Source organism: Sinohyriopsis cumingii, chromosome 5, assembly GCF_028554795.1.
Source record: "Sinohyriopsis cumingii isolate HCF-2022 chromosome 5, ASM2855479v2, whole genome shotgun sequence".
NCBI classification, from domain to species: domain Eukaryota; kingdom Metazoa; phylum Mollusca; class Bivalvia; order Unionida; family Unionidae; genus Sinohyriopsis; species Sinohyriopsis cumingii.
In genome coordinates this window covers 119138446-119152133 of record NC_142965.1, presented here as the reverse complement: position 1 = coordinate 119152133, position 13688 = coordinate 119138446, and the positions used below count along the sequence as shown (strand labels likewise).

General features: G+C 34.4%; 1 protein-coding gene across 1 annotated transcript in view; it reads left to right on the top strand.

Annotated features, from left to right (window-relative positions):
• LOC149800063 (von Willebrand factor D and EGF domain-containing protein-like) overlaps positions 1-13688 on the top strand; it is an 84292-nt gene that overhangs the window by 44171 nt on the left and 26433 nt on the right. Inside the window, exons 12-14 of the mRNA XM_089959615.1 lie at positions 913-1124; positions 10182-10311; positions 11008-11110. Coding sequence (XP_089815741.1) covers positions 913-1124; positions 10182-10311; positions 11008-11110 — 445 coding nt within the window. The remainder of the gene's footprint in view (positions 1-912; positions 1125-10181; positions 10312-11007; positions 11111-13688) is intronic.

Here is a 13688-nt window from a genome sequence, read left to right as displayed (position 1 = left end):
ATGGATCGAAGTCAGTACAGTAACAAAATTAGTTCCACTCTACTGGGAACCGCGGTAGCTTAACTTGTGATGCTAGGGTTAGATACCCTACACAGCCAGTCGTGGTAGGTTATTCCGTTGTGTCCTTGGGAAATGTACATAGCTCCCTTTTTCTCGGCGTAATATAGTTAATATTGTGTTGAAATTGCCGCTAAGAAACAATTACCCAATAATTGTCTGAAAGCGTATGGCATACTATTTCATACAAGTTCGAAATAGAGCTTTCGAATGGAATATGACATTTTTTTAAATCCTGCAAACCGTTATCATTTGTTATAATATGATGAAATGTAAAAATTATGATAGCTTCATTGTACAGAAAAAATTCTTACTAAAGATATTTACAGGTTTATAATAGATGCTTAGATGCTTCGTGATTGTTGCATAGACAGTCACGAAAATTGCAAAAATGTTCACTTTCCTTGTCCTACTTAAAACTCACAAGGAGCGTCGATCAACGTGGGTTGTGTGGCGAGCATTTTTTGGTCTTCATTATTCTTGTGCCATTTTGATATCACTGGAAATCTGGTAACATTACCACAGCCATGGGTCAGACTGAATATTGATTCTAAGACATAAAGAGCCACTGGTTTTTTTCTTCTTCTTCGGATTTTTGTTTTTGAAAATTTTGAATATGAAAGTGCTACCATGATATTCTGCTGCTAGATACTGCAGGGTAGGTTGTATTTAAATTTGGGATAACAAATTTTGTGGATGTTTAATCCAATATTTTGTATATTTAGTTTCTTAATTTGAGAACAATGAAAATGCAAGTTGATAAAAAGCAATTCTAGTTTAAAACGAAAAACATACGGAGTATACATTAATTGCCCCAATGTTGATTTTTTCCGTCCTCTCCTCTTCTTTTCACAGATAAATCTACCGTCAGGAGGTTCAGTAAAGGTTAGTGCGGATCCAAAGTCGATCTTCATGAACACCTTTGTGGAGGTCCCAGGCTCTGAGAAAGGACATACAGAGGGGCTGTGTGGATCATTCGACGATAACAAAGATAATGACATCACAGGAAAGAGCGGCAGGGTTTATCAATTTGAACAATTACCTCTAGAATTTGAAGAATCATGGAGGTAAGTTTTTTTTAAAAAGTATATGCTACCCTCCACCTTCTCTTCCTTTCTTCATTATCATGGTGAATACAAGTTTATGTGAACCATTTTAAACATACGAATAACTATTACCTTGTTTGATGCCATACATTTCGAAGGACACACACCAAAATGCCTGCTAATTATTCCTGTTCTTTTGTAAAAGATTCAATGTTATATTTATGAGATGATCTTTTAAAATAAACAAATATCCATTCATTTGAATGATACATTTACATTCAGATGGTTAGAAGCATGGTGCTATAGCAAATTTGTTAAATAAGTGGAACTGTTATCATTTCTCTTCAAAGCACCACTATTCTAAGTTTATTGTCTCTTCATGGCTTCACTACACTGAGTTGATCATCTATCTTCAAGGCATCACTATACCGAGTTTGTCACCTCTCGTCATGACATCACTATACTGAGTTTATCGTCTCTCTTCAATGCATCACTATGCTGAGTTTTTCATCTCTCTTCAAGGCATCACTACACTGAGTTTATTATCATGGTATCGAGTATCGTTACAGTGAGTTTATCATCTCTCTTCAAGGCATCACTTTACTGAGTTTGTCACCTCTGTCATGACATCACTACACTGAGTTTATCATCGCTCTTCAAGGCATCACTTTACTGAGTTTGTCGACTCTGTCATGACATCACTACACTGAGTTTGTCACCTTTCTTCAAGGCATCACTACACTGAGTTTATCATCTCCCTTCAAGACATCACTTTACTGAGTTTGTCACCTCTCGTCATGGCATCACTATACTGAGTTTATCATCTCTCTTCAAAGCATCACTTGACTGAGTTTGTCACCTCTGTCATGACATCACTACACTGAGTTTATCATCTCACTTCAAGGCATCACTTTACTGAGTTTGTCACCTCTGTCATGGCATCACTACACTGAGTTTGTCACCTCTCTTGAAGGCATCACTACACTGAGTTTATCATCTCTCTTCAAGGCATCACTTTACTGAGTTTGTCACCTCTCGATATGACATCACTATACTGAGTTTATCATCTCTCTTCAAAGCATCACTTTACTGAGTTTGTCACCTCTCGATATGACATCACTATACTGAGTTTATCGTCTCTCTTCAATGCATCACTATGCTGAGTTTGTCATCTCTCTTCAAGGCATCACTACACTGAGTTTATCATCTCTCTTCAAGGCATCACTTTACTGAGTTTGTCACCTCTCGATATGACATCACTATACTGAGTTTATCATCTCTCTTCAAAGCATCACTTTACTGAGTTTGTCACCTCTCGATATGACATTACTATACTGAGTTTATCGTCTCTCTTCAATGCATCACTATGCTGAGTTTGTCATCTCTCTTCAAGGCATCACTACACTGAGTTTATCATCTCTCTTCAAGGCATCACTTTACTGAGTTTGTCACCTCTCGATATGACATCACTACACTGAGTTTATCATCTCTCTTCAAGGCATCACTTTACTGAGTTTGTCACCTCTCGTCATGACATCACTACACTGAGTTTATAGTCTCTCTTCAAGGCATCTCAGGGGCCTCGAGTGGCGGAGTGGTCTAAAGCGCTCACCGTTACGGATCACTGCCATCTCACCTCTGTCTGGGCTCAGCCAATGTGGGTATGAGAGAAAGCTTGCTGGTAGCTTCTCGTGGGTCGGTGGTTCTTTTCGGGGTTTTCCCTGGTTTTAACTCCACCAATAATACTGGCCGCTATGTATAGCCTATCTTGTGCTGAAAACTGAAATTAAATCCTATAACAACAACAACAACAACAACAACATCAAGGCATGACTATACTGCGTTTGTCATGCTACTGAGCATTAATGTAATACTGAGTTTATCATCTCTCTTCAAGGCATCACTATACTGAGTTTATCATCTCTCTTCAAGGCATCACTATACTGAGTTTATCATCTCTCTTCAAGGCATCACTATACTGAGTTTGTCACCTCTCGTTATGGCATCACTACACTGAGTTTATCATCTCTCTTAAGGCATCACTACACTGAGTTTGTTATGGCATTGAGAATCATTACATTGAGTTTATCATCTCTCTTCAGATCATTGCCATACTAGTTGAGTTATCATCTCTTCAAGGCATCACCTCACTGAGTTTATCATCTCTCTTCAGATCATTGCCATACTAGTTGAATTTATCATCTCTTCAAGGCATCACTACACTAATTGAGTTGATAATCTCTTCAATGCATCACTACTCTAATTGAGTTTATAATCTCTTCAAGGCATCATTACTCTAATTGAGTTTATAAACTCTTCAAAACATCACTACACTAAATGACTTTATAATCTCTTCAAGGCATCACTACGCTAAGATCACTACGCTAACTGAGTTTATAATCTCTTCAAGGCATCACTACGCTAAGATCACTACGCTGAGTTTATAATCTCTTTATGACATCACTACTCTAATTGAGCTTATAATCTCTTCAAGGCATCACTACTCTAATTGAGCTTATAATCTCTTCAAGGCATCACTACTCTAATTGAGTTTATAATCTCTTCAAGGCATCACTACGCTAATTGAGTTTATAATCTCTTCAAGGCATCAATACTCTGAGTTTATAATCTCTTCAAGGCATCACTACTCTAATTGAGCTTATAATCTCTTCAAAGCATCACTACACTAATTGAGTTTATAATCTCTTTAAGGCATCACTACGCTAACTGATTTTATAATCTCTTCAAGGCATCACTACTCTAATTGAGTTTATAATTCCTTCAAGGCATCACTACTCTGAGTTTATAATCTCTTCAAGGCATCACTACAGTGAGTTTATAATCTCTTCAAGGCATCACTACACTAATTGAGTTTATAATCTCTTTAAGGCATCACTACTCTAATTGAGTTTATAATCTCTTCAAGGCATCACTACTCTAATTGAGTTTATAATCTCTTCAAAACATCACTACACCGAATGAGTTTATAATCTCTTCAAGTCATCACTACGCTAAGATCACTACGCTAACTGAGTTTATAATCTCTTCAAGGCATCACTACGCTAATTGAGTTTATAATCTCTTCAAGGCATCACTACACTAATTGAGTTTATAATCTCTTCAAGGCATCACTACTCTAATTGAGCTTATAATCTCTTCAAGGCATCACTACTCTAATTGAGTTTATAATCTCTTCAAGGCATCACTACTCTAATTGAGTTTATAATCTCTTCAAGGCATCACTACGCTAAGATCACTACGCTGAGTTTATAATCTCTTCATGGCATCACTACTCTAATTGAGCTTATAATCTCTTCAAGGCATCGCTACTCTAATTGAGTTTATAATCTCTTCAAGGCATCACTACGCTAATTGAGTTTATAATCTCTTCAAGGCATCACTACGCTAACTGAGTTTATAATCTCTTCAAGGCATCACTACTCTAATTGAGTTTATAATCTCTTCAAGGCATCTCTACTCTAATTGAGCTTATAATCTCTTCAAAGCATCACTACACTAATTGAGTTTATAATCTCTTTAAGGCATCACTACGCTAACTGATTTTATAATCTCTTCAAGGCATCACTACTCTAATTGAGTTTATAATTTCTTCAAGGGATCACTACTCTGAGTTTATAATCTCTTCAAGGCATCACTACACTGAGTTTATAATCTCTTCAAGGCATCACTACACTAATTGAGTTTATAATCTCTTTAAGGCATCACTACTCTAATTGAGTTTATAATCTCTTCAAGGCATCACTACTCTAATTGAGTTTATAATCTCTTCAAGGCATCACTACACTAATTGAGTTTATAATCTCTTTAAGGCATCACTAAGCTAATTCAGTTTATAATCTCTTCAAGGCATCACTACTCTAACTGAGTTTATAATTTCTTCAAGGCATCACTACTCTGAGTTTATATTCTCTTCAAGGCATCACTACGCTAATTGAGTTTATAATCTCTTCAAGGCATCACTACGCTAATTGAGTTTATAATCTCTTCAAGGCATCAATACTCTGAGTTTATAATCTCTTCAAGGCATCACTACTCTAATTGAGCTTATAATCTCTTCAAAGCATCACTACACTAATTGAGTTTATAATCTCTTTAAGGCATCACTACGCTAACTGATTTTATAATCTCTTCAAGGCATCACTACTCTAATTGAGTTTATAATTCCTTCAAGGCATCACTACTCTGAGTTTATAATCTCTTCAAGGCATCACTACATTGAGTTTATAATCTCTTCAAGGCATCACTACACTAATTGAGTTTATAATCTCTTTAAGGCATCACTACTCTAATTGAGTTTATAATCTCTTCAAAACATCACTACACTGAATGAGTTTATAATCTCTTCAAGGCATCACTACGCTAAGATCACTACGCTAACTGAGTTTATAATCTCTTCAAGGCATCGTTACGCTAATTGAGTTTATAATCTCTTCAAGGCATCACTACTCTAATTGAGTTTATAATCTCTTCAAGGCATCACTACGCTAAGATCACTACGCTGAGTTTATAATCTCTTCATGGCATCACTACTCTAATTGAGCTTATAATCTCTTCAAGGCATCACTACTCTAATTGAGTTTATAATCTCTTCAAGGCAGCACTACTCTAATTGAGTTTATAATCTCTTCAAGGCATCACTACGCTAAGATCACTACGCTGAGTTTATAATCTCTTCATGGCATCACTACTCTAATTGAGCTTATAATCTCTTCAAGGCATCACTACTCTAATTGAGTTTATAATCTCTTCAAGGCATCACTACGCTAATTGAGTTTATAATCTCTTCAAGGCATCACTACGCTAACTGAGTTTATAATCTCTTCAAGGCATCACTACTCTAATTGAGTCTATAATCTCTTCAAGGCATCACTACTCTAATTGAGCTTATAATCTCTTCAAAGCATCACTACACTAATTGAGTTTATAATCTCTTTAAGGCATCACTACGCTAACTGATTTTATAATCTCTTCAAGGCATCACTACTCTAATTGAGTTTATAATTTCTTCAAGGCATCACTACTCTGAGTTTATAATCTCTTCAAGGCATCACTACACTGAGTTTATAATCTCTTCAAGGCATCACTACACTAATTGAGTTTATAATCTCTTTAAGGCATCACTACTCTAATTGAGTTTATAATCTCTTCAAGGCATCACTACTCTAATTGAGTTTATAATCTCTTCAAAACATCACTACGCTAATTGAGTTTATAATCTCTTCAAGGCATCACTACGCTAAGATCACTACGCTAACTGAGTTTATAATCTCTTCAAGGCATCGTTACGCTAATTGAGTTTATAATCTCTTCAAGGCATCACTACTCTAATTGAGTTTCTAATCTCTTCAAGGCATCACTACGCTAATTGAGTTTATAATCTCTTCAAGGCATCACTACGCTAATTGAGTTTATCATTTCTTCAAGGCATCACTACTCTGAGTTTATAATCTCTTCAAGGTATCACTACACTGAGTTTATAATCTCTTCAAGGCATCACTACACTAACTGAGTTTATAATCTCTTCAAGGCATCACTACACTAATTGAGTTTATAATCTCTTCAAGGCATCACAACTCTAACTGAGTTTATAATCTCTTCAAGGCATCACTACACTAATTGAGTTTATAACCTCTTTAAGGCATCACTACTCTAACTGAGTTTATAGTTTCTTCAAGGCATCACTACACTAATTGAGTTTATAATCTCTTTAAGGCATCACTACTCTAATTGAGTTTATAGTTTCTTCAAGGCATCACTACACTAATTGAGTTTATCTTCTTTTCAATGAATCAGGACATTACTTGAGGTTATCATCTCTGCAAGTCATCTCTGTCCTAATAAGTTTATCACCTGTCTTCAAGACATCATTACATTAATTGAGTTTATCATCTCTGCAAGTCATCTCTGTAATAATTAGTTTATCACCTGTCTTCAATACATCATTGCATTAATTGAGTTTGTCATCTCTTTAAGGAATCAGTACACTCAATGTTGAACAAATAAGGAAAATATATAACGAGCTTAATCAGTGTAGTTTTCCTTTTTTTAATTTCACCACAGATCCGTCTTGAATAATTAAGCCCATCAACTTCTGTACATTATAACGTAGTCGGCTGTGTTACCCATTTGATATAACATGGATACTATAACCCATTTAATATAAAATTTACCATATAACGTATTTGATATAACATGGATACTATAACTCATTTATTATAACATATTATAACCCATTTAATATAACATGGATACTATCACCCATTTAATATAACATGGATACTATAACCCATTTAATATAACATGGATACTATAACCCATTTAATATAACATGGACACTATCACCCATCAGATATAACATGGACACTATTACCCATTTAATATAATATGGATACTATAACCCATTTAATATAACATGGATAATATCACCCATTTAATATAACATGGACACTATCACCCATTTAATATAACATGGACACTATCACCCATTTAATATAACATGGATACTATCACCCATTTAATATAACATGGACACTATCACCCATTTAATATAACATGGACACTGTCACCAATTTAATATAACATGGACACTATCACCCATTTAATATAACATGGACACAGTCACCCATTTAATATAACAAGGATACTATCACCCATCAGATATAACATGGACACTATCACTCATTTAATATAACATGGATAATATCACCCATTTAATATAACATGGATACTATCACCCATTTAATACAGGACGGATACTATCACCCATCAGATATAACATGGATGCTATCACACCTTTAATGTGATATGGATACTATCACCCATTTAATATAACATGGATACTATCACCCATCAGATATAACATGGATACTATCGCCCATTTAATATAACATGGATACTGTCACCCATTTAATATAACATGAATAATATCACCCATTTAATATAACATGGATACTATCACCCATTAGATATAACATGGACACTATCACCCATTTAATATAACATGGATATTATAACCCATTTAATGTAACATGGATATTATCACCCATTTAATATAACATGGATACTATCACCCATTTAATATAACATGGATACTATCACCCATTTAATATAACATGGATACTATCACCCATTTAATATAACATGGATACTATCACCCATTTAATATAAGAAGGATACTATCACCCATTTAATATAACATGGATACTATCACCCATTTAATATAACATAGATACTGTCACCCATTTAATATAACATGGATACTATCACCCATTTAATAAAGGACGGATACTATCACCCATCAGATATAACATGTATACTATCATACATTTAATGTGACATGGATACTATCACCCATTGAAAAAACATGGATACTATCACCCATCAGATATAACATGGATACTATCGCCCATTTAATATAACATGGATACTGTCACCCATTTAATATAACATGAATAATATCACCCATTTAATATAACATGGACGCTATCACCCATTAGATATAACATGGACACTATCACCCATTTAATATAACATGGATACTATAACCCATTTAATGTAACATGGATATTATCACCCATTTAATATAACATGGATACTATCACCCATTTAATATAACATGGACACTATCACCCATTTAATATAACATGGATACTATCACCCATTTAATATAACATGGATACTATCACCCATTTAATATAACATGGATACTATAACCCATTTGGTACAGCATGGCTAAACTATTTCACAAACATTTAAAACACATAACAGTCATTATCGCAATTTTAATGTCTTTAATTTTTTACGGGCATTCACCTGTGTTTTTCTAAATTAAAAAAATCCTTTGTAAGTTAACTGTCTATTATGATTATACATAATATGGTTATATATACTATAATGAATCCCCATTTAACCCTTTTTATCATGTTATTGATTTAATCAGTATATATACTATAATGAATCCCCATTTAACCCTTTTTATCATGTTAATGATTTAATCAGTATATATACTATAATGAATCCCCATTTAACCCTTTTTATCATGTTACTGATTTAATCATTATCAACCGGTTTAGGTTCTAATGCATATGTTGAGAAGCAGCAAGAAACTCGGGGGCGGTCTTCGTTCTAGTATATTGAGTTCCTTCGTTCCATTTCGTTTATTGAATATTCAGTAATATAAAGCGTAGCATTTAACTTCTTCATTAATAAAATGGTTGCAATTTCAAATATCCCTAGGCTCACTGGTCTAGTCATTTCATCTAATTCACATACTTTATCTACTTTCGCACTGATCGACCGCACTGTCAGTATCATTGTCATCATTATCATTTTTTTCTCCAGTAAACGCCAGGATGCTACACAAGAACACAATATTATTTTGTTCAATATCAAAATATCCGTCAACACTACCGTAACTCCCATCACCAAAGTGCGTGTGATTTGTGTGATTTGTATTTTTAACGTAGCTATAAAAGATTTCAGTCATATCGCTACGATGTCTTTAGTGTGGCAATTTATAGTGATGTCTAGCACTGGGGCATCATGCCGCAGACATGTAGCATGATGTCCCACCCAGTCACATTATCCTGGCACCAGGCCGACCAGTCCTAACACTAACCTTTTAATGCTGAGTGCCAAGCGAGGCAACTGTTAGCACCATTTTTGTAAGACTTTCGTATGACTCGATCGCTCTAACCACTAGGCCACCGGAGCGGTCACCAAAGTGCAGCGAGTTCATTTATTATAGATAATTGTGCACTATCTTGTTGTACACTACCTTGTTTATTAAAGTACGCTACTTTGTACACTACAGTGCACAAAATTATTCACTACAGTACACGACTTTTTTCAGTAATGTGCACTGCATTATCCACTATTGTGTATTACATAGTGTGCTGAAGTGTACTACATGGTGTAAAATAATTGCACTTCTTGTGCAGTCCTAGTGCATAATGCTGTAAAGTGTCATTTAGGCGCAAATGTAGCTATGTATGTATGTATGTATGTATGTATGTATGTGTTTCTCTGTCTGTCTAGTACATATCTATATCCTTTCAGGATTCAGAGGGGTGAGAGTCTGTTTGACAAAGATCCTCCCGTTGTGCCAAATACCTTGGTGGAGTACTGCCAGTGTCACAATAATACCAAATCATGTTCACTTCCCAAAGTAGATGTCGCCGTGCAGCTCGTGAGTTTTATGTTCATTCTCGTAACAATTTAGTATATTGCCTAATTTACCGTTTTGAAAAATCCTTGTTCTATACATATTCTATTTTACTTACGTTTCTGACAGTTTTTAGACTTGAGGTTTTCTCTTCCAAATTTTTGAAATTTGAAGTTGATGTTTTTATGCCGTAATTTACATAACGTTCAATATGTTTATGAACACAGTTTACTAATACTGCTATTATTATTACTTCTGGTACCAGTTAGTCACCATTACACACAACAGGTAGTGGAAATATTACTAATTCAACAACAATTATTAACACCACCACCTCCAGGACTACAAATACAACTACTACTGTTACAACAACACTACAGTTATAGCGACACCTAGTAAAAAAAATATCTAACTACTAGTGATGCTGCATCACTAGAAACACCACTGCTGGCTTGGTTTCTTAAGTATAATGTGCAAGGGGTGCGGGATGGGTGGTGGTGGTGTTTAAAGACACAAACATTCAGTATTAAGAGTGTTGTCTTTGTGCAATGATACGATCCATTTCAGTTTATGAAATGATATGATCCATTTTAAATTCACACTAATCATGGCAGTAATTGTATGAAAAATATCACTACTACTACTGCTACTGCAGCTACTATTACTACTACTACTACTACTACTACTTATTATTATTATTATTATTATTATTATTATTAGGCAAAATGTCCTGATTGCCAAAATATTGTCCCCCGATTGATGACTGGGCCGTTACCTCATGTATTTACAACTATTTTACCAACATCGACATTTCCGCATACAGGTAAATATAAAATGTCACCAAGAAAGAAATATTAATTACAGTTGTCATATTTTTATGAAAATGTGCACATTCACTATAATGATAATGGATTGTCAAACTAAAGCTCGTTTTCAAATACATTACAAGTTGGCATACATCTATATGGCTTTTTTGAAAATAATATTCTGGCAAGAGAGAATTTCAAAAATATTGGAAATACTGAATTCAAATGGATATGCAAAATTGCAAGAACTTGGATGTTGTCTTTGTTTCAAACATGATGTATTGACGTAATGTCACTTGGTGCATGTATACATTTAATTTAGTAGTTAAGGATTTTTTTTATAACTTTGTTGAATTAAGGTGTTTAGCTCAAACCTACTCTGGCTTTTGAATAAAACACTCATACAGTTTTAAACAAATACCATGCTTTAATGTTTGCCCGACTCAGATTGGCTCATCAGGACAGGTCACTTACATTTCTAACCAATCAGTCATGAACGAAGACCAGAAACTGCTATAAAGTGAATTACATGTTCTTGTCATTGCAGTACATACAACAGAGATGTGTCAATGCCACAAATATCGGAAATTGCTGAAAATAAAAGTGTTTTTCTTACTAATTGTGAAAAAATATTAAACAGGACAAAGTAATATAAAATAATGACTTGAAATAATCTGTCTGCTTACAATTTACTCGAGCATGCATGACAAGGATTTCCATACGGAAATTCAAGTCATGTGAACGACTAGTTACAACCATAGTTATACAACGATGGAAACAAAGGACATTTGGCGAGGGAAATATGTTTTTGAAATCATTTTGAGCTGAAAAAGTTAAAACATAAAAGGAAGACGATGATGGCAATGCTTTTAGGGAAATCTTCAAAGAAGGAAGCCTAAAGAGGCTGAAACCAGTTTAAAACAAGGAAGTGAAGGATGTATTGAATTTGTTAAGACGGAAAAGGTTGAATTTTTTTCAACTTACTCTGGCATAAAAATGTGTATGTAGAGGGAAGGTGCAACAGAACTACAAAGACTAGAGTGTGCAAGCATTTGATACAAAATGAAACCAGAAAATCAATTTACATTTTCCCGAAGCTAATTCATTTTTTTCAGTAGCATCTAGCATATATTAACAGACATGACTCTGGTTGAAATATGCAATAAAGAAAACAGGTGAACAATCTGGTTTAATGTACTGGGTTAAATGTTAGTAGATACATTTTGAACGAGTGTATTTAAAATCGCTCAAACAGTGGTAATTTCATAAGAAGAAAAAAATTGGGCAATCTGAGGGAATATTTATAATCAGTTAAGTAAGTTTAGATCATTCTGTTGTTTACAAACTGGAAGGAATTTTAGATAATGCTGTTGTTTACAAACTGGAGGACTTGAAGTGAGAGGACGAAGAGCGCAAGTTTGACAAACAAGGGTGGTCTATGTCCGACAAACAAGAGGCTATATACAAAGTTGAATAAGTCATTTTCCCGAATGAATGGTGCCTCCAATGGAAACGGTTTAAAAACTGTGTATGCAAAGTAGTGTTAAGGAGTATGAAACCTTCGAATTTTAATAAATGAATAAAGCAAGTGTGTTGAATGTGTAATATCTAAAAATAGCTCATTGGAGCACGTAGGTTAAAAACATGCACAACATGTGAATGTGTGTTGAGCACAAAACCAGAGGGACATAAAGAATGTACATCCAAAATCACCACCAGAAAATAACGAACTAGTACACTTCAATAACATGGTGATCACAATATAGATAATGTCATATCAGAGTAAAACTGACATGAGGGATGACATAAAAATAGATAACATTCAAAGATATAAAATTGATTTCATTTGAATCTAAGAAAGCCAAACAATCAACACAGTGTAAAGAGTACAAATTCTCTATAACAATCAGAACAAATTTACTTGAAAACACATGAATGTTGATTTAATCGTGCGAACGTTTGCATTCTGCTGAATTTATACAAAAGAGGTATAGCAATGGTGCCAACTACACAATGATCTATGCATTCTCCTGGACAAGATGCCTACCGTGTCCAATTTTAATACATCTATGATACCTAATGCTACAAAAAATAATCACAAAAGTAACCAAAATCAGTTAATTTGGGAGAGGTTGTACACCACATGGATATGTAAAATGCAATACACTTTTTACAGTGTGCAGATTTGAAGATAGAATTTTCTCAAAACTATTCATTTGACAGTTAATAATTAATGAATGCGAATTTAAAAAAAATAAATGGTCCAATCGACATTGGATGCAGTTGCTTAAGTCCAGCCTTGCCCAAGACGATATTTGTTGGAGATGTCGCCAGCTGTAATATGTTACAAATGTTAGAGAAAAACTGACGGATGAAATGAAAAAATGAGGTACAAAATACTTATGATGTAAAGCGTTCGTACAATCAACGATATTAAACTGGTATTAGAGTGGAGTAAATGGAAACATTAGAGAGATATATAAAAAATATTGCACGCGAATGTGGGAAAACCCTAAAAGAGGTTCGTTATATGTGTAGAAGAAAATGTATTTCACGCTTCTTTTATATCACATATACAGTGTAGATCTGGTTCCG